The 22,399-nt window shown below is 45.0% G+C and overlaps 1 protein-coding gene across 3 annotated transcripts in view; it reads left to right on the plus strand.

The window, feature by feature from the left end:
* ANKRD17 (ankyrin repeat domain 17) overlaps nucleotides 1–22,399 on the plus strand; it is a 374,674-nt gene that overhangs the window by 289,656 nt on the left and 62,619 nt on the right. For all 3 annotated transcript variants that reach the window (XM_030190627.1, XM_030190626.1, XM_030190628.1), the window contains 3 exons: nucleotides 2,720–3,155; nucleotides 14,186–14,326; nucleotides 21,069–21,218. In XM_030190627.1, coding sequence (XP_030046487.1) covers nucleotides 2,720–3,155; nucleotides 14,186–14,326; nucleotides 21,069–21,218 — 727 coding nt within the window. The remainder of the gene's footprint in view (nucleotides 1–2,719; nucleotides 3,156–14,185; nucleotides 14,327–21,068; nucleotides 21,219–22,399) is intronic.

Genomic DNA, 22,399 nt, shown 5'->3' on the forward strand with positions numbered 1-22,399 from the left:
GAGAAGTTGTAGTCTGTCGCACGGTCTACAAGAGATTCCTAGTTGTGCTAACTTTTATCTGCCCTTTACTTTACATTTATCATCTCTCTCCTTGTTATGAAGAGCAGGATGGTTGAAATGCCGTCACCTTCCAATTCTGTTTCTATCACTATCATTGAGTATGACAGTAAATAAGGACCACTAGGCCCATCTAATCTGCTCAGTTTAATTTCTGGTACAGTTCCATAGACCCTAGCTGATTTTCCTTTGCATTTCACTGCTAGGGGTCTTTTGTGCTTAACCATGCTTTCTTGAATTCTCGTAGTATTTGTGTGTCCTTCAGTTCTGTCAGAGTCTATTCTATGCATCACCATCTTTTCTGATTTTGCTTTCTGAGGGCTTGATGCACAAAGGCAGCCGTAAAATATAGCTCCCTTGGTAAAATTTAGCCAGTCGCAAAGAGAGCAATGCACAAAGGGGATCGCATGCAAATAAGATGCACAGACCCCCCCCCCCCCTTTGTGCATTGGTTACTGTCTTGATGCACACCCGACCCTGTCCCCGATGTCTGACACCCCCTTCTACATCCTCCCGACCTCCCGTGTCTGCTGTCTGCCTGTGATTATGAAAGAAGCAGAGAGATCACCTCGTCGTCGGGCCTTCCCTCACTGTGTTCTGCCCTCCTCTGATGTAACTTCCTATTTCCGCGAGGGTGGGACACAGTGAAGGAAGGCCTGACGACGAGGCGATCTGCTTCTTTTACAGGCGGCAGGCAGACTCGAGGCGCTGCACCGCTGATTCCGAGGTTTTTAAAATGCAGGGGCCGGGTGGCAAGAGAGCAGGGAGCTTAGGGTAGGCAGGCGGGGACTGTGGCACCAGTGGTCTTTGGGTCGGGAGCAGTGGGAGTGGAGCACCCCCTCCCTCATGCTGACACCCGGGGTGGACCGCCTCCACTGTCTCACCATTGGTACGCCACTGCTCCATAGTGAGAGGCTCTATCTGGAGAACCAGTGTCCTTGACCAGCTTCTTGTGATGTGCCAAGTGAATCTGTAACTTGGGAGGGGATGGGACTTGATATACCGCCTTTCTGAGGTTTTTGCAACTACATTCAAAGCGGTGTACATGTATTCAGGTACTTATTTTGCACCAGGGGCCATGGAGGGGTTAAGTGACTTGCCCAGAGTCACAAGAAACTGCAGTGGGAATCGAACTCAGTTCCCCAGGATCAAAGTCCACTGCACTAACCACCACTAGGCTACTCCTCCACAAGTAAACTTTAAACTTGTGTCAAAAACATTGTCCAGTTTCCATGCAAATGCTTTTTCTGTGAAGTATATATTTTTCAAACATCCCCAGTTACATTTATTAGTATTAAGAGGGCTACAAAAAAGACAAACTTTTCCTTAACCCCTTCCAGTATATCACTTAGACAAATTGAATAGATGTAGCCACATGACTAATCCTGGGGGTTTCCTCTAATTACCTATGTTTCCTTAAAAAGGAATTTTATTATCTCCTTCTTCTTCTGCCTTAACATTCATTTGCTTCCTAATACAATCCTCTACTGTCAAGGCTGCCCACAGTGGTGTGAGAGAGAGAAGGACTAGGATGGCAACAGTGAGTGATATGAGAGGTGAAGAAAAGCACTTTTTGGACTGGTCATAGTGAGTGGTGTGGAATGTACCAGATTGACAGGGGTCTGGGGATAGTGATGCAGGAGGAGGTGAATTTGGGTTTATGCTTTGCTCCTGCTAGATGTCAAAACTCCTCTACATACAATGAAATTACCTAGGATGGCAAATAAGTTTACACAGATAGCACATCTGTTGTTTAAGAAGACAGTCCATAAACACTGAGTGTGGGAGAAGCCGCCTTCATATGGACCACCCTGTTGAAAGATTAGAGAGATATGAAACTTCAGGAGCCAGCCAGAGAACAAGATCAGAATGGGTGCAGGATAAGCAGTTCTGGTATAAATTCATCCAGGTGTGGCCTATCAGCTCAGCCTTGTGGCGCTTGCTCAGTAAATTGTCCTCTGCTAGTAAAAAGCAGGGAATGAGTGAGTCAAATGAATGTTGGGGGAAGGGTGCGGGTGAGGTTTGAGTGTGCATTGTTGGGCAATTCATTGTGCATAGGTGATAACAGGGGAAACCAACACAAAACCAAGTGGCACAGTGGTTTGCTGTGATGTCATGAGGAAAGAGGGGTCTATTGCTGCACACTAATAGGTAGAAAGTAGTTGTTTATAGGTGTCAGTGAAGCAATTTTGCGAATTGGTTGTGTTTTTCATTGTTTTAGGGGTTTCTATCTTCTGCAGATGAGGACAGAGCCCACGGGGATGGGACGGGGACAGAACCTGTGAGAATGGGGGTGAGATGGGAACGGAGACAGAACCTGCAGGGATGAGGTGGGAATGGAGACAGAACCCATGGGGACGGGGACATACTTTGTCCCTTTGTCATTCTCTACTTATCATGGACACAAAATACACATAACAGGCTCATGCACTTGCTTTTGCTGCCTGGATACAAGGCTGCTGGTTATAACACACAAGGAACTCCCAGCAGTGGGATTTTAGGACACAGGGGCATCCTTCACAAGCAAACTTAAAGTCATGTCATACTTTTGTTCCCCATATTCTTTTTAATTTTATATGGTATGATAGTAGGAAGGCTGAATAGTTACTGCATTAAAACTAATCTGTTTACTTTATTTCTTCCATATTTTGCTTTCAAACAGATGAGCCCCTGGTTCTAACAGAGCCTCCCAGTGCAACCACAACCACCACCATAGGCATATCTGCAACATGGACAACACTAGCAGGTTCCCACGGCAAAAGAAATAGCACCATAACCACAAATGTCTCCAAGCGGAAGAACAGGAAAAACAAACTTGCCTCTGAAAACATGCAGATCATATTCGAAGGCCAGTTTCCTACAGTCTATGGGCAGCCAGAGAAAACAAACGGAGAATCCAAGAGCAGCAGCACTAGTGAGAGTGGTGACAGTGACATGAGGATATCCAGTGGCAGTGATGAAAGCAGCAGCAGCAATAAGAATGACCATCGTTCGTCCTCCACAGCTGCTCACCCGCAGAACAGCAAGAAGCAGCCCTTCGTGCTCATTACATCTCCAAAGAATGACAGGAAGGTACATTCCACCAGATCTGCTGGCAAGTAAGTGCTGGGTCGTCATACTTTTGTGCCATAGATACTAGCACAGAAATAATTCTACACTCTGTTTTTAGAGAAGAAAAAGAGAAAGCAATTGTTAGCAGAGTTTCAAGGCAGTGTGTGAATGAATAGACAGTGTCATGGGACAAGGGTGAATGTTCTGTGATGTGCAGCACATACTATGGATATGCTTCAATAGTTGCATGACAATGAGGTACTGCATTCATAAAAATAAAATCCTGATACTAATAGCAGTTGTTTCAGAACTCTGACCTTTTTTTTTTTTTTTAAATCATATTTAATAGCATATATCCTAACACCAAATTGTGTGGTCTTCACAAGAAAACCATGAACAGTAGCATTAGATAAGTCATGAGGTGGCCCAGCGGCTCAGGCTGAATTAGATCACGTGACTCCAATAGCGTTGGGGATTCAGGTTTTGATCCCATGTCCTAAGGACCTTTTGGGACTGGTTGAACCTTGAAGGTTGGCTGCACAGGCTTGGGGAAGGAAATAAGGCTACCAGTGCTACTTCTGTCCCTTAATGATCTAAACAGTGGTGCTGAGTGTGTTCATAAGAGGCAGTACCCACAAACCACCAGTCTTGCGGTCAGAAAAGGTAACCTGCACAAACCTACAAAATGTGGGGGAGGTTTGGGCATAGCGGATATCAACGGGTTGAGGGTGTTGTACATTCATTTTTTTGTGTGTGATATTTAAATGAGGTTGAAAATGTGTTCTGATTTTAAAATTAACGTACTACATAAGATGCTTATTTTTCTTCGAGGACAAGCAGACCTCTTTATTCTCACATCTGGGTGACGTCATCCGAAGGAGCCCAGTGTGGATGCTGACTAGCTAGTAAGGTAGAAAGTTGTAGCAACGTCCCACCGTGCATTCGCTGGTGCCTTCCCGCCCAAAGCGTGAACGCGGGGTCCTCCAGTCTTAGTTTTTCCACAGAGCTTTCTCTCTCTCCCACACTGTGCTTCTTATTCTTGCAAGTGCCTTCTCGTGCGGGTATTTTTCATATGATTATTATTCAGTTTCGGTTTTTGCCTATTTCCTCTATTTTTTAGATATTTTTTGGCTCTTTCAAGTTTCCTTTATTTTCGCGTGTGGCTGTTTAATTAGGCTGCAGCCCCGTCCTCAATTTGAACACTGTCCCTTTTTACTCTGTGCAAGATTTGAGGTGTTTTAATTTGGCCAAAATTCTTTTTTCAATGTCACAGAAGACCTCCAGTGGCCGCAAGAGGTGCGCTGACTGTAGACGCATGATTTCTGCCATGGATCCACGTAATTGGTGCATTGGGTGCTTTAGGCCAGATCATGACCTCTCTGTTTGTGATCTCTGTATACAAATGCAGGTGAGAACTCAGTGTGTGCGACTGACTGAAATGGAGCATCTTTTTGGCTCTTCAAATGACGGTGGCATCGACCTCCATGACTGCTCTGACTTCAGCATCCACTGAGAGTGTACCAGCATTGAGTGGGTCTCTACCTGCGTCAACACCGGGCACTGTTAGCAGGCCCAGGGACCAGTCAGCATCAGACCAGACACCAAGGACCCATACAGATTCAACGTCATCCTCATCAGCACTGGGGGATCGAGGTTCTATGATTTGGGGGAAGCCCAAGAAACATAAGCACTGATCTCCCTTGACACACTGTGCCAGCATCACCGGGTTATTGGTACTCCATTACCCAAGAAGCGCTGGTGCAAGGAGGAGTGCTTCCCCTCCTTGGAAGAGGTGCCAGTGTGCAAGTCACCGAGCGACCTAGTCCCCACTACCGGTTCGGCACCAACATCCTCTCAGGCTGCTTCTACCCTGGCTACCATGCCTTTGCCAATGAGTGGTTCTGCAGCTTTCTCCAAGAGGAGCTAGCACATTTGCTGCAAGGGTCTCCCGCTTTGGCATCGAAGGTGCTTGTGCCATTGCATGAACTGCCCCAGGCTCTCTCTGAGACTCTAGTACCGTGCCCAGATCTTCGGCTCGCCAGGTGTCAATATTGATGTCCAGGCAGGCAGTACCACGTTTGACATCCGGGGAGGAAGCTTCCCTGGAGTCTGAAGGTAGGGCTGCACATCAAAGTTCCTCAGAGCATGGACACTGTTCTACTAGGCTGAGGTCGGTACAGACTCATTCACCTGCACCCGAGAATGGTGAAGAGTCTGATTGAGACCGCTCATGGGAGTCAGATGACGATCCATATTATTTCTTAGAGGAGGAGTCGTATGGAATTTTGTCTGATCCCTCTCCTCCTCAAGAGAGACTAAAATCTCCACCAGAGGCTCTCTTTCACCAGTTTTGTGAGGGAGATGGCTGCGGCAATCTCATTTAAGTTGGGTACTGAAGAGGAACCCAAAGCAGAGATGTTGTCCTGAGCTATAAGTCTCCTCCCAAGGAAGGGGTTACAGTATCATTGCATCCTATCCTTAAGGATATACTGTTAAAGAAGTGGGACTCTCCCCTCACAGTGCAGGTCACACCTAAGAAGGTGGATACACAGTGTCGTATTCAGAAGGCTCACGGATTTGAGAAGGCACAATTACCGCACCAATCCATGGTGGTCGAACAGTTCTCAAATGGGCCAGGAGTTCTCAGCCTCATGCCTCTGCACTCCCAGGATGAGAGGCTAGGAGTTTGGATTTGTTTGGGAGGGAGATTTTTCAAGACTCAATGCTTGTTGCCCACATCCAGTCCTCCACCCTGGTGAAGGAGATGATGGGCTGGGAGGAAATACGAGACGTGAAAGGACAGTGGTCCAGGCTGAAAGAAGCTATAAATAGGGCTACGGACCTTTATGTAAGGAAAGTAAATAAAAGCAAGAGAAAAAGGAAACCGATATGGTTCTCCAAGCAAGTGGTTGAGAAAATAAAGGCTAAAGAGTTGGCGTTCCAGAAATACAGAAAAACTCAAGAAAAGGAACACATGGAGGATTACTGGATGAAAATGAAAGAAGCCAAGAGAGAGATACGACTGGCAAAAGCGCAAGCGGAAGAACAAATGGCTAGAAATGTAAGGAGGGGTGACAAAATTTTCTTCAGGTATATTAGTGAAAGGAGAATGACTAAAAAGGGAATTGTGAGACTAAAAGATACTGCGAACCGCTATGTGGAAAATGATGAAGAAAAAGCAAATTTGCTAAATAGATACTTTTGTTCTGTTTTCACAGAGGAAAATCCTGGAGAAGGACCGCGATGGACTGGAAATAATACAATTGAGAATGAAGTGGATAGAGCACCGTTCATGGAAGAAAGTGTGTATCAACAACTTGAAAAGCCAAAGGTGGACTAAGCCATGGGACCGGACGGGATCCACCCCAGGATATTGAGGGAGCTCAGAGAGGTTTTGGCAGGTCCTCTTAAAGATTTGTTTAATATATCCTTGCAGACGGGAAAGGTTCCGAGGGATTGGAGAACGGCGGAGGTGGTCCCTCTTCACAAAAGTGGTGATAGGGAAGAAGCTGGAAACTACAGGCCGGTAAGTCTCACTTCGGTTATTGGAAAAGTAATGGAAGCGATGCTGAAGGAAAGGATAGTGAATTTTCTGGAAGCCAATAAGTTGCAAGATCCGAGACAACATGGTTTTACCAAAGGGAAATCGTGCCAAACGAATCTCATTGAGTTCTTTGATTGGGTGACAGGAGAATTGAATCAGGGACGAGCTATGGACGTAATCTACTTAGATTTCAGCAAAGCTTTTGACACGGTTCCCCACAGGAGGCTCTTAAATAAACTGGAGGGGCTGAAGATAGGACCTGAAGTGGTGAACTGGATTAGGAACTGGTTGACGGACAGACGCTAGAGGGTGGTGGTGAATGGAATTCGCTCGGAGGAAGGAAAGGTGAGTAGTGGAGTGCCTCAGGGATCGGTGCTGGGGCCGATTCTGTTCAATATATTTGTGAGTGACATTGCCGAAGGGTTAGAAGGTAAAGTTTGCCTATTTGCGAATGATACTAAGATCTGTAACAGAGTGGACACCCTGGAGGGAGTGGAAAACATGAAAAAGGATCTGAGGAAGCTAGAAGAATGGTCTAAGGTTTGGCAATTAAAATTCAATGCGAAGAAATGCAAAGTGATGCACTTAGGGAATAGAAATCCATGGGAGACGTATGTGTTAGGCGGGGAGAGTCTGATAGGTACGGGCGGAGAGAGGGATCTTGGGGTGATAGTATCTGAGGATTTGAAGGCGACATCAGTGTGACAAGGCGGTGGCCATAGCTAGAAGGTTGTTAGGTTGTATAGAGAGAGGTGTGACCAGCAGAAGAAAGGGAGTGTTGATGCCCCTGTATAAGTCGTTGGTGAGGCCCCACCTGGAGTATTGTGTTCAGTTTTGGAGGCCGTATCTTGTTAAGGATGTAAAAAGAATTGAAGCGGTGCAAAGAAAAGCTACGAGAATGGTATGGGATTTGCGTTACAAGACGTATGAGGAGAGACTTGCTGAACTAAACATGTATACTCTGGAGGAAAGGAGAAACAGGGGTGATATGATACAGACGTTCAAATATTTGAAAGGTATTAATCCGCAAACAAACCTTTTCCGGAGATGGGACAAGAACAAGAGGACATGAAATGAGATTGAAGGGGGGCAGACTCAAGAAAAATGTCAGGAAGTATTTTTTCACGGAGAGAGTAGTGGATGCTTGGAATGCCCTCCCGCGGGAGGTGGTGGAAATGAAAACGGTAACGGAATTCAAACATGCGTGGGATAAGCATAAAGGAATCCTGTGCCGAAGGAATGGATCTTCAGGAGCTTAGTCAAGATAGGGAGGCGGGGATAGTGCTGGGCAGACTTATACGGTCTGTGCCAGAGCCGGTGGTGGGCAGCGGGACTGGTGGTTGGGAGGCGGGGATAGTGCTGGACAGACTTGTACGGTCTGTGCCAGAGCCGGAGGTTGGGAGGCAGGGCTGGTGGTTGGGAGGTGAGGATAGTATTGGGCAGACTTATACGGTCTGTGCCAGAGCCGGTGGTTGGGAGGAGGGGCAGGTGGTTGGGATGCGGGGATAGTGCTGGGCAGACTTATACGGTCTGTGCCCTGAAGAGCACAGGTACAAATCAAAGTAGGGTATACACAAAAAGCAGCAAATATGAGTTATCTTGTTGGGCAGACTGGATGGACCATGCAGGTCTTTTTCTGCCGTCATCTACTGTGTTACTATGTTACCATCTGTACACGAGCCTTTACTTGGAGTCTGTGTTGAACAGTACACTGACTCTGGTGGACTCTCTCCATTTGGAGCAGGCCACAGATCTTCACCAGCTGGCCAACAAGTAGATGGAGTGTAAACGTTACCTGGCCGGGGCGCCTATGATATTTTTGACATTGCGTCCAGGCTCTCTGGCATGGGTGTGGAAATGTGTAGACTCTAATGGCTATGGATCTATGACCTTGAATCAGTGGTTCAAGAGAGGTTGTCAGACATACTGTGCCGAGGGACAACTTGTTTGGAGAGAAAGTAGAAGATGTTGCTGACCTCATTAAGAAAGATACAGATACTATCCACATTCTCAGCATATTTCATCTGCATTTTCTTTAGCTAGAAGATCTTTGACTGGGTCTAGGTGGCATTCCTACTACTCTCAAAGGCATAGGTTCCTGCCTCAACCTCGTTCCACTCAGTTGACTCAAGTCTAGCATCCCAGGCCTCGCCAACCCCGTCCTCAGAAGTCCCAGCCAGCTCTCCAGTCAAAGAAGGGCACAGGTTTTTGACTGGCTATAGCAGAGCATAGCCACCTAAAAAGTATCTATTCTGGACAACCTTTCGGTCAGAGGGAGGCTCATTTTTTACCAACACAGATTTCCCCTTGTAACCTCCGACCAGTGGGTTCTTCAAATAGTCCGTCTTAGGTACTCACTGAATTGGCGTCAGAGACCTCCAAATTGCCCACTGAGAGTGTCGTTCATCAGCTCTTCAGCACAAACATGTACTTGCAGAGGAACTCCCCACTCCTCTACATACACGAGCGGTCAAACCCGTACCACCAGGGGAAGAAGGGAAGGGATTGTATTCCAGATACTTCCTTGTGATAAAAAAAAAAGGAAGATACCGGCTCATCCTAGACCTAAGGGGCCTGAACAAATTCCTAGTCAAGGATGTTGAGAGCATAGAACTCGAACCCCAGGGATTGCTTGAGGGTGTCTCCCATATCTTGCTGGCTTCCAGGAAAGATTCCACTAAGAGGTGTTACTGTTTTAAGTAGAAGAGGTTTACCGTCTGGTGTGAGAGCAAGATCTTAGATCCCTTCTTGTGCCCTACACAAAAAATGCTTGAGTACTTCCTACACCTCTGAGTCTGGTTTGAAAACCAACTCTGTAAGGATTCACCTCCGTATAAGAGGTGAGTCCATCTCAGCACAGCCTCATGAGAGATTTGTTGCTGACAAAGCCCCCCCACCAAACCTCCCACTGTGGATCTCAATATAGTCCTCACCCAGCTGATGAAATCTCCTTTTGAGCATCTGAGTTCTTTTCATCTTGACCTAGAAAGCTGTGTTTCTGGTGGCAGTCATTTCAGCTCGCAGAGTCGGTGAGCTCTAGGTCCTGGTAGCTCATCCACTGTATACTAAATTTCATCACAACAGAGTGGTCCTCCGCACACACCCTGTTCCTTTCTAAGATAGTGTCTGAGTTCCATTATAACCAGTCAGTTGTTCTTCCAACATTTTTCCCAAGGCCTCATGCCCATCCTGTGAAAGTGTACTGCATACTTTAGACTGCAAACTTAGCCTTCTATCTGAAGTGGACTGAAGCCCATAGACAGACAACCCAGCCTTTTGTTTCTTTTGATCCCAGCAGGTTGGGGGTGGCCATCAGCAAACACTCTGTATCAAATTGGATAGCAGATTGCATCTCTTCTGTTTGCTTATGCCCAGGCTGGACTGACTCTCGAGGGCCGTATAATGGCGCACAATGTCAGTGCCATGGCTGTGTCAGTAGACCACTTGAGATCAGCCTCCATAGAGGAGAAATGCAAGACTGTGACGTGGTCTTCAGTTCACACATTCACATCCCACTACTGTCTGGATAGGATACCTGATGCAACAGTCGGTTCAGGCAACCAGTTCTGCAGAATGTTTTCGGCCCTGTTCTGTTCCAGGCTGCACCTGCACAGCTAGTATGTATGTACTTTCAGGTTGATTGAAGTTTTAGTCTCGAAGTTTCGAGACTCAATTATCCTAGCTTTCTTATTTTTGGTGAGCCTGATAACTAGGGATTCCCAGATGTGAGAATAAGAAGGCCTGCTTGTCCTCAGATAAAGCAAAGATACCTGTAGGTGGATACATAAAGGAAGTGTTAACCTTTTAAAAATTATGATATATAAGTTTCTACACAGCTTTGTAAATATAGTACTCCAATTGTTTGTACATTTTTCCTCTTTGGTGTACCGGGCACTGTCAGGTAAAAATTCTATTAAAAAAAAAACACAATTCCGAATATTCAAGATCATGATTTCCACTGATCTTCTGCAACTTTTTTGTCTTCTAAAACTTTTCATAAATGCACAAGCCTAAAGGATCCTTCTAGCGGGAAACAGAAAATGGGATTATATCTAGTGAAACAATTCCACTTGTCTAAATGATTACATAGTTCAACACCATGATTAGTGCTCATGTAAGCCATGGGCCCTGAAAGTGGGTTCCTGGACTTATTTTTCTATCTCCTCATAATTAATCTGCTGCGTGGAGCCTCAAATAAACTTGTGTAACCATTTCCCTCTCCCAGGGAAACCTTCCTGACCCCACCTCTAGGGTTCAGTCTGATTGTGAGCCTTCTAGGTACAGAGAAAGTACCTTCAATGGGGATATCCTGAAAACCCTGACTGGCTGGGTGTGCCCTAGGGACCGGATTGAAAACCTCTGCTCTACAACATATAGGTGGATTCCTTCAGCCAAGGAATGGGAGTTAAGTGTGGCAACCTTTCAACGGGTAAAGGAAATCTTGGGAAGTTTGTTTGTGGACCCCATTGTGACTTATCACAGTGTCAGGTGTGATTATTTTTTCAACAAGCAAAGTGAGGCCAAATCTCAGGGTCTTAAAGTGCAGATGGTAGTTCTTTCATGCTTTCATGATCAGATGTGCACTCCTTAGTGCCTACTCACCTAGATGTGGTGTTTTTGGAAGGGAGCCATTCAAGGCCTTAGTTCTCAGTGAGAATTGAATTTTGTTTTAAGTGCATTGACAGGACTGCATTTTGAGCCTTTTTGACATGCCTCCATTAAGGATTTGCTCAAGACTGCATTCTCGGTGGCTATTTGTTCAGCTCAGCACATTCCAGAGCTGAAAGCCTGATCATGTAGGGATTCCTACCAGATGTTTTCACCAGAAACAATATTGCTCCACCCGGTTCCTTAGTTTCTTCCCAAAGTGATTTCTCTCTTTCACTTGAATCAGGTGATTAGCTTTCCTGCCTTCTCAAAGGAGGAAGGTGTCAAGGGCAGTCACAGAAATTAGATACATGTTGGGTTCTACTGCGCCAAATGAAAGTTAACTCTTTGTGAATGTTGGATCTCCTTAAGGAGAAGCCACTTATAAGCTGTTAGCATAACATAACTCTTACGCTCTACAATCCCCTAATGTGTCTTTCCACATGAACCTTATCCTACCACTACATCACTTTGTATTTGTTCATACCGGAGCTGGCAAATGCCTCTACGGTACTATGTAAGCCACATTGAGCCTGCAAATAAGTGGGAAAATGTGGGATACAAATGTAACAAATAAATAATAAAATTTAGAAAAAGGAGGCCATCACTTTGGCCTTCTTGCTTAAGAGCCGTCAGATGCCCAAAACCATCAGGGCTCATTCGACATGGGCTGTGGTGGTGTCTGGACAGTGTATCAAGCAGTATTGCCAGAGGACATTGTGTGACAGCGACGTGGTCCTCCATTTCTTCCTTTACAAAGCATTATAAATTGAAGGTTCAGTTTGGGAAGATGCTGGGTTTGAAGCCGAAGCTCTTTGAACAGTCCTAGAGTTGGGAGGCTTGGGTATCGCCCATTCATCTGGATTGGTCTTGCAGTATGAAGAAGAAAGTGAAATTTAATCTTACCTGTTAATTTTCTTTCCTTGAATCCTGTTAGGCCAGTCCGGGGCCTGTTTGAGAAGCCAGACTTTATTGGGTTTTTTTCCTACTGGAATTTGTGGCATTTTTCTAGCGGTTGTCCGCAGCAGAATTGATGTTATTAATGTTTGACTGAACCTTGTCCGTGTGTTCCCCTTTTCCTCAGCTTGTGGGCAAGTGAGAGGTTATTGCTCACATTTGGGTGTTCTTGGTGGGCTTTTTTATATTTGTATTCTTAGGAAGTCAGTTTTAAGGTCACTTTTTCATCACTTATTGAGCTTTGATATGAGTTACTGGAGTGTGCTGGATGGGCATAGCCCCTTAGTGATGGTATCACTGCAAATGCTATGTTTTCTGCCTCCACCTGCAGGCAAGGTGATACAGACCCATTTATCTGGACTGGTCAAGCAGCATCCAAGTAGTCTGACGTGCCAAGGAGGTATTTGCCAGTCCAGGTGATAGATAGATAGATAGATAGCTGTTTTTAAATTTGTCTGTCTGTCTATCTATCTATCCTATCTATCTATCTATCCTATCTATCTATCTATCTGTGTGTGTGTGTGTATATATATATATATATATATATATATATATATATAATAAGTCTCACTTCAAACCTTCTGAAGCTCTGAAGCTCACTCTGTGGCAGGGAAACACTGGGCTGTCAGCAACACTCACTTGCACCACTCACTCTCACACCACTCACTCTTACTCATAGACCCACCCTCAGCCACACCCCTTCCGCACATAATTCACAACCCCAACGTTCTAATTGATGCTGCCACTTCTGTTTCTTGGGGTGCCAGAGATCGGAATTTTTCCCCATGAGTGTCTGCCCCGCCCTCGCGTCACAACGTGATGATGTCGAGGGCGGGGCTATGACACTCAGCGAATCGCCAGTTCCACCGCCCTCCGACGCTCCCCCCCCCCCCCAGACCTCACCGTCCCGTCCCGCCTCCTGCATCCTCCTGGTTGCTGCTGTGCACCCCCCTCCGTCAATGCACTAGCCTGCCTACATCCAAAGCACAGCGCCTGTCACCTGTATCAAAGTGCTGCAGAAACAAGATCACTTCCCTTCCGATCACCTTCCCTCCCTATGTCCCGCCCTCGCTGACGTCACGTTACGACGACGGGACACAGGGAGGGAAGGAGATCCAAGGCAAGCGTTCTGCCTGCACCGCTTTCACACAGGTGACAGGCACTCTGCTTTCCATGTAGGGAGCCCGGCCTTTGACGGAAACACTGGGAGGGAAGCACATCCAACGGAACTCGATGGGGGAAGGAGGGGGCGTGCAACTCGAAGGGGGAGGCATGGAGGGACAGACTGGGTGTGCACATCGACGGGGGGAGGGGGCGTGGGACTGGAGGAGAGGGCAAGCGATACGACACTTGCTGCACAGGCACGGAGGGACAGACGGCGTGTGCACATCGACGGGGGGAGGGACCGTGGAACTGTAGGGGAGGGCAACGGAGAGGACACTTGCTGCACAGGCCTGGATGGAGGGGAAGCCAGGGGACATCACAGTTGCTGGATATTGCTGCATGCAGGGCACAGGAGGGTTGCTCCACATGGGTGGATGGAGCGGACAGGAGGGTTGCCGGACATAGGTAGATGGAGGGGACAGGAGGGTTGCTCCGCCTTGGTGAATGGCGGGGAATAGCCTTGCTAGCGCCCGTTTCATTTGTTTCAGAAACGGGCCTTTTTTACTAGTATATATATATGTATATATATCCTCTATCTATATATATATATACAAACACACACAACACACTCATCAAGAATGTTTTGTTACAGTCTAAATGCATGTTTCCTTTAATAATCTTGTGGCTGTCTCTTTTAACACATTGTATCATGATTGCTGCAGAGAAGATCTAGAATCACAGGTGCATTAGTGCGTAGTGTAGATAGCATGATTCTAAATTGTCATATTAATCCTTCTGCTTTTTTTTTTTGTCTTTTGTAAATAGATTGTTTGAGCCTGTTAATGAAGGAACTTTGTGTACTAAATCTGGTCCTTCTCCACTCTCCTCCCCAAATGGAAAGCTAACAATAGCAAGCCCAAAAAGAGGACAGAAACGAGAAGAAGGATGGAAGGAAGTTGTTAGAAGGTAAGTACAATTTACAAGTACTTGATTGTTTGTTTGTTTTTCTTCCTGCTCATTTGCTCCTAGAAAATATTGAGCTTCATTCAGCTCACTCGCTGAAAATCATCGTACAAAATTTTGAGTCAAGCTGAGAGCTTTTTGTTCTCCTAAAGTAAAACAGAGTTCAAGTTGTCCAAGGCAATCATTTGGTTGGAGGAGTAGCCTAGTGGTTAGAGCACCAATCTTGACATCTGGAGGTGGCTGGTTCAAATCCCACTGCTGCTCCTTGTGATCTTGGACAAGTCACTTCAACCCTGCATTGCCTCGGGTACAAAATTAGATTGTGAGCCCTCTGAGTACCGAGAAATACCCAGTGTACCTGAATATAACTCATCTTGAGCTACTACTAAAAAAGGTGTAAGCAAAATCGAAATAAATAAAATAATGCTGCTTTTGTCTCCCGAAAATCCCATTCAGCAAGGTATTACATTAAAAAAGCCAATTCAGTCCTGGGGTTTCCCTTTGCATGCATGGAACTGTAACCTAATGGTTAATGCAGTGTGCTGAGAACCTGGGGAACTGGGTTTGATTCCCACTATAGCACCTTGTGACCCTGGTCAAGTCATCTAACCCTCCATTGCTCCAGATTAAAAAAAACAAACAAACCCTTAAGATTGTGAGCCTACTAGTGACAGGCAGTACCTGCATATAATAAATTTAAACTGCTTTGGTTCTACCACAGAAAAGGCGGTGTGTCAAATTCATGACCCCCTTTACTGTTCTTAGACTACATAACCATGCAGTGGGGAAAAATGAGGACTGGATGAGTCTTTCTGGGGTTAACCCTGGTAAGATGCTAGACCCCTTAGGTTAAGTAGCAAGGGGAAGACTGGCTCCCAAGGGGTGTGGGTATAGATCAGCTTGTGCCTTCTTAATGAGCAGTTTGCGGTTTGGGATGCATGTCCATCCAAATGAAAGTGCCTTTTGGTGCAGGATAAGATGTTTTAGAACTGAGTGAATTGTGAGATTTAGCTCCCTGGAAGCAGGGCACTCTGGTGCTGCTGGCGGTGACAACAGCAACAGAGCACTAATATTAGTTTACCTGCACTTAACACAGTACATGTTATGTTATGTTATACATCTGTACAGCTGTGTGTTTTCCCATCTAATGAGAAAGCAAAACAAACAGGACTGATAAAGATCGCTACACAAAAATTATATGTAAGCAGAATAGATCATCTTGATCACAAGTGCAAAAACCCAGGTAGACCTCAACAAATATGAAACAAGGGATCACAAAATAGTAATAGAAATATGAAGGCAAAATAATGAACTAGAATCATCAAGAAATCAGGCTGTGCCCAGCTGATATTGAGCCCGCAGTAGGCAGCATCCAGGCACCAGCACTGAATAGCCAGGGCTAATTATATTTGTGCTGGCCACTCGAGCCAGTGCGGATCCCAGCCGTTATACAGCCAGGACCTGCATAAGATGTTGAAAGCAGTCCTAAATTCACCCTCTTAGCTATAGGGGTGCCAGCACTGAATATTGCCGGGACTCGCATGACTGCTGGCTCCTCCCCGACTCCACCCCAGTTAAAGCCCCTGGGAGGTTCAAAACAAACTTGGCTATTTTGTGCCAATATTCAGCAGCATGCCCCAGTCAAGTATCAATGAATATCGGCAGCTGGGCCGCAGAGCACGATTAAAGCAGCTAGGAGCTTCTGCCTGCTTAAATTCCTTTGAATATCGGAGGTGCACACATAGCAATACTAGAGGCAGAGAAATTGAAATACAAAATATCAGAAATATGCCTTTCCTAAAATTGACATATTCCAGTTAATAAATTCAGAAAAGTTATTTTTTTTTCTACCATTGTGTGAACATTTTATTTTTCCATTACTTTGGTCCCAGTGTTTCTCTCTTCTGTGTCCCTTTCACTGTGTTGCTCTAGTGCGACTGCTGCCTCCCCCTTAATACTGTATTACTGATGGTAATATGTACATTGAATACACTCAAGGGAATTAAGTGCCATAAAAAACAAAATTCACTAAAATACATCATATTGAAAAGAACAATATTTATTCAAGAAGAGATAAATACTCTCTACATACTGTATATATCATGCACGATTTACATACAAGGACATGTGAAATTGTTTGCCAAAACTGTTTATAATTGTTGGTGCCAGTCCTGCATAGGAGAGAAATCCTGCAGGAAAAGTATGGAGAAATCAGTGAACATGTATGTTGAAATGTTTGGGGAAAAGGTGAGAGATTTGTATTATTAATATAAGATGCAGAGGTTCATTGGGGCTTACATATGGAAGTATTATGTTGATATTTAGGGGTGCAGGGAAGGGAGGGAATTTGAATGTTGTTACAGGATTAGTGAGGGTGCAAAGGGAGGATGAAATGTGTACTTTGGGTGAGGGAGTATCAGTGTATTAGCACATTACAGTAGATCTAGATGTGATGAAACTGGACAAAACTGTAACATGGAATGTGGGCAGTTTGGGGTCCCCAGTAAGGCAAAAGAAAATCTTAACATTGAAAAGATTGGAGGCAGATGTTATTGAAAAGATTGGAGGCAGATGTTGCTATGACTCAAGAGATCTGCCTGATGCAAAGCTTGAAAAATTGATTAGGGAATAGGTGGGGAAATGTTGTTGTTCCACTTGTCCTGTTAGCAGGAGATCAGGTATTGCAATCCTCATTCATAAAACCGTCCTGTTTGTAGAGCACTTGGTGTTGAGAGATAATGCTAGGAGATGGGTAATTGTTCAAGGCTTGTGTTTTGGGGAATGGAAGATTTTGGAGACAATGCTCCCAATGATTCTAAAAGAGAGTTTGTTTGTTTTTTACACATTTACTGGGGAATGTTTTGGGACACTAGCAAAAGGGATAATAGTGGGAAGTGATTTTCATATTGTGGCATACTTGAAACTGAATAGAGATACCACTAGTAAGGGCAGACAAGGTAAAGGGTTTTGACAGGGCCATGTCCTTTCTCAGGTGTTCGATTTATTAGATACGTGGAGAGTTTTATATCCAGGGGAGAGAGAATATACACACCTTTCTAGGGCCTTGGCTCTCAAAGCCATATTGATTTACATGTTAATTTCAGAACAACTTTTTCCTAATGTATTATCAGCGGAAATAGGCCCTTTGGCTATATCAGACTATGTTCTGGTGTGGTAGCAATGGACAAAGTTGTCCATCTTCTGCAGTCGGGTTGAGTAGACTAACTCCATCGCAGACTTTGGAATATGTGGGCATTCTATTCAACACAGCATGGGAGAGGATCTCCATCATGGAGTGCAGGAGGTCAGAGCTGGTTCAACAGATTCGTCTTCTCAGTCAAGGCAGGCCTAGGGTCTGGGACTACGTCCAGGTTCTGGGATCAGTGTCGGTAGCGATGGAAGTGGTGCGATGAGCAAGGGCTCATATGCAGCCATTACAAGAATCTCTTCTCAGCCGCTGGTTTCCAGTGTCACAGAAGTATGACCTTCTTCTTCCTTGGATGCTGGCTGCCAGATGGAGTATGCAGTGATGGTTGTTACCCAGGAATTTGACCATTGGCGCTCCCTTTCCAGTAACACGTGGGAGGTGCTGACAACGGAAACCAGCAAGTCGGTTTGTGGAGCTCATTTCAAGTTCCATCTGGCACCAGGACACCTGGATGGAACAGGAGTCTTAGTGGTCGATAAATTGCTTGAAGCTCAGGGCAGTGCGGAATGCCTTTTGCTCTTTTGCTTCCTTTCTGGTAGGGCCTCCAATCTGAGTTTTCTTCAACGATGTGACGACGGTGGCTTTTATCAACCAGTAAGACGGCACCCAAATTCGTCTGATGGCGGTGGAGGCGGCCTCCCTCATGAGTTGGGTGGAGAAAATAATTTCTGCTTGTTAGCAGCTCATATCATGGGGTCCTTGAATGTGGAGGCAGAATTTCTCAGCAGGCACTCCTTGGACACTGGAGAATGGGAACTATCCAGCCAGGGGTTTCAGCTGATAGTGGACCAATCGGGGTTCTCCGCTTCTGCATTTGATGGTGATAAAAAGGAATTCCAAAGTGCCCAAGTTTTTCAGCTGTCAAAAGGAAAGAACGGGCTCGATGGGAATTGATGCCTTACTGCAGCCCTGGCCGGAGACACATCTACTGTATGTCTTCCCTCCTTGGCTCATTATAAGCCGCGCGAGACAAAAAGGTTATTCTGATTTGGTCATTGCTGTTCTGAATGCATACTTTCTCCCTTCTCTGCTTAGATAACACACATCCTAACATTTCTCCAGGCAGGTCTTCAGACAGGATTGGCATTGGGTTCTCTAAAAGTTCAGGTTGTGGCTTTGGCCTGTTTCATGGGCCAACTACAGAAGACGTCTCTTGTAGCTCACCTGGATATCTTTTGATTTTTGCAAGCTGCTTTCTGCCTCCCTTTTGTATGCTGTGTCCAGAGTGGAACCTTAATTTAGTCCTCCGGGCTCTTCAGAAGTCTCTTTTTGAGCCACTCTGGAATGCCTCATTGAAAGATCTTATGCTAAAAAGAGAGCATTCTTGGTGGCTGTTTCATCAGCCCATAGGGTTTTGGAGTTTCAGGCTTTCTTGTGGGGTTCCTTTTCTTTGCTTTTGCTCCTCTTTTTCCTGGAGGCGGGGGTCTCCCTGCACACGATTCCTTCCTTTCTTCCGAAAGTGTTAGCAGCATTTCATCTCAACCAGTCTTTGGAGCTGCTCTCTTTTCGCAGAGAGGATGAAGAGGCTTATTATTTTTTTCTTGAAGCGTCTCGATGTGCATGGAGTCCTAATTAGAGATCTGGAAGTTACAAATAAGTTTTGCAAATTGGACAGACTATGCTTTTTGATAAACAGAATCTTGGCCTCAGAACTTCCAAACCCACAGCTGCTAGATGGCTGAAGGAGACTATCGCATCAGCTTATTTGCTTGCAAGGAAGCAGACTCCTCTGGCCTTGCGGTCTCATTCTACGAGGCATACAGCAACATCCTACGTAGAGATAACCTAACTGTCTCTGGTGAATAATTTGCAAGGCGGCGACGTGTTTGATGCTGCATACCTTTGCCAAGCACTACAGGGTGAATGTTGTGGCATTCTTGGAAACCAGTTTTGGGGTTTCAGCCCTCGGGGCAGCGGCGCCAGAATCCCATACGTTGTACAAATTGCTTTTAAGCATCTCACAGGTTCTGGAATACTGAGAAGCTATGTAATGGAAGAAATTAGGTCTTTCCCGATAATTTTCTTTCCATTAGGCCTTCCAATATTCTGAGGTTTCTGAGATGTTTAGTCAGTGTAAAGTAATGGGTCAGATAATGACTGTCAACTTGCATGGTGCTTTCTGTATATCTTTTGTTCTCTACAAGTTGTCCAGAGAGAGGTCCACACATTTTGCTTGCGTGGTTAGTGTTAGGTTAGTACGTTGTTTAAAGTTGTGGTGTTTATTCTGAGTTTCTCTTTACTGGTTGTCTACGTAAACACTGAGGAAATGGACTGGATGACAAGAGAGAAATGTCTCAGCTCAGTTTTCAGTTCTCTATCTCCACCTGCTGGTTGATGTGCACAGCTAGCCCACTGGCTCTGGAATAGTGGGGAATGACTAATAGAAAATTATCAGGTAAGACCTAATTTCTCTATAATCAAATACATAAGAACAATGCACAAAACTAAATAATAGATAAACGAAGTGCAAATAAACTCTCAAATAAAAGAATTGCTCTATCTACCAAAAAATCATCAATAAAAATATTTACCTACTACAGAAAAACCTGCTGGAAAAAATAAGCTTTTGCTTTGTAAAAATGAAAAGAGATGGCACAGAGCATGAAGTGTGTGATATGGAATTAAACATTGGATGTGCTACCATAAACAGAGAATCCCGATATTCCTCTAAAATGACATGTTTGAATGAAGGCACATCAAGAAAACCTCTGTTTGAAGATCACAAGACGCAAAGGTTTATAAAATTTTAGGGTGGTAGTTATACACAAAGGAGAATCTCCATGTAATGCATTAAATATTAGTCATGATCTTAAATCCTGCAACCCCCCTTTTTTTTTTCTCTCTCTCTCTCTCTCAGCCTGCAGCATCCCTGGGGCTGTGGTGGCAGCACAAGCAAAATTCCAGGAGCAAGGCCATTGCATGCTGTTGCTGATTATGTTGATCCCACCCCCTTAGATGTAACTTCCTGTTTCAGAGGGACATGACCAACAGATTCAGCTGTAGCACACACAGGGCAGTGGCGCCCCATGCCTGGCCTCTGTTTGCACTGCTGCCGCAGACCCACAGAAGTAGCAGGCCCAGTGGAAAAAGCAACATATCAGTAAGCGAGCCAGCGGGAGGGTGAGTTGAGGAAAAAGAGAGCTGTGGCGATGGGGTTGGAGGGGGGGGGGGTGACAGAGGGTGATGGTGGGAGGCAGGGGAGAGAGAGAGAAGGTGCTGTATGGTAGGGGGAGAGAGAGATATATGAGAAGCTGGTGGGCGGTAGGCACGAGAAGTTAGTGGGTGAATCTTGGTCATTGGCTGCTTTGTAGCACAAAGCACATGCAAAGCAGCCTTTATTAGGCATGCTTTTGGGGGAGGGCAGAATCTTGTGTGGCACATTGAGAAACTCTCAGAGAGAAGCAGTGGTCTACATACTTGAAAGTAATTCTATGAATACTAAGGAAAGAGAGAATATGGCATTGGGGCGAGCATTGAGATTTTATGTTCTTTCATTTTCTGCTGAATGATTTTGATCAACTTGATTATTTTTCTTAGGTCAAAAAAGGTTTCCGTTCCATCTACAGTTATTTCCAGAGTAATTGGAAGAGGCGGCGGCAACATCAATGCTATTAGGGAATTCACAGGAGCACATATAGATATTGACAAACAGAAGGACAAGACAGGGGACAGAATAATAACGATCAGGTAACAGTTGTACACTGCTGTTATGTTGGTGGATGTGATGGCCTTTGATAGAAATAAATGGAGAAATATTTAGTGGGATGGGAGGTTCACATAAAGGTTCACTTACCTTTATTCATTTTATCAACAAAGTTCTCCATCTAATGTGAGCATAACTTTTATCCTGCATTCGGGTTGTTTTCTCAAGAGTGGCTAAATATTGTTGCTGTTTGTATCACTTTTTGCTCTGTCCCCAGATTGACCCAACCCCAGTCTGATTTGGCTATGTGGTAACTTAAAAATGATGAAATGTGTGTTGCCTATGCTGACAAATTAAAAAAAAAAAAAACTACTCCTGCAGCCATCATGCAGTCTTGGCTGCGTAAGTTTTGCATATTGACTCCCCTTTGTTTTAAGTATTAGCAGTTTTAATAATTTGTTGAATGAAGTTATACCTAGTTATACTTTAGAAATTAAGGGCCCTGTTTACTAAACCACACTGTAGGCGCACTAACATTTTAGCATGCATTAAAAATTAGTGCATGCTAATGCTAGAGACACCCATTATATTCCTATGGGTGTCTCTAGCGTTAGCATGTGCTAAAATGTTTGCGCGCCTACTACGCGGCTTAGTAAACAGGGCCCTAAACCACAAATAGATATGTGTGCATGCCTATATATATGGAACCTGTTTTATCCATTGGGCAACTTTAATGTGGAATTTCTTCAGAATTTTTTCTCTTATTACAGAGGTCCTTCTTCTAAAAGCATTCCATTTAAAGGATTATTCCTTATTCTACCAGACCAGTCCAGCCTAGTGGGTTATGCTCTTTACTGGCAAATAGAGGCTGAGAGAAAAACTGAAGATTTTAATGACAGTTACCGGCATAATAGGTGGTGCAGTCAGGATCCGGTCAGTACTTTTTTTGACTCCAGCAGATGTTGCAGGTCAGACTAGCGCAGCAGGAATTTTGTGGTAACAGGCCTGACTTCCTGGAACACACACTATGGCCTCTGCCTATTGGTTGAGGGTGGCTGGTGTAGGCTCCTAGGACTTGGATTACAATCCTTTTAGTTGAGCTTGCAGGAGTTCATTTCCCCTCTATTGCCCTGAACCTAGGCCCAAGGCCCTTCGCTCATTGAGGCTATCTGGCATAGATTTCTACAGGGGCTTTACCAGAGATGATACCCTTACCCTACCCTGT

This window comes from Microcaecilia unicolor, chromosome 2 (genome assembly GCF_901765095.1).
Source record: "Microcaecilia unicolor chromosome 2, aMicUni1.1, whole genome shotgun sequence".
Classification (NCBI taxonomy): Eukaryota; Metazoa; Chordata; class Amphibia; order Gymnophiona; family Siphonopidae; genus Microcaecilia; species Microcaecilia unicolor.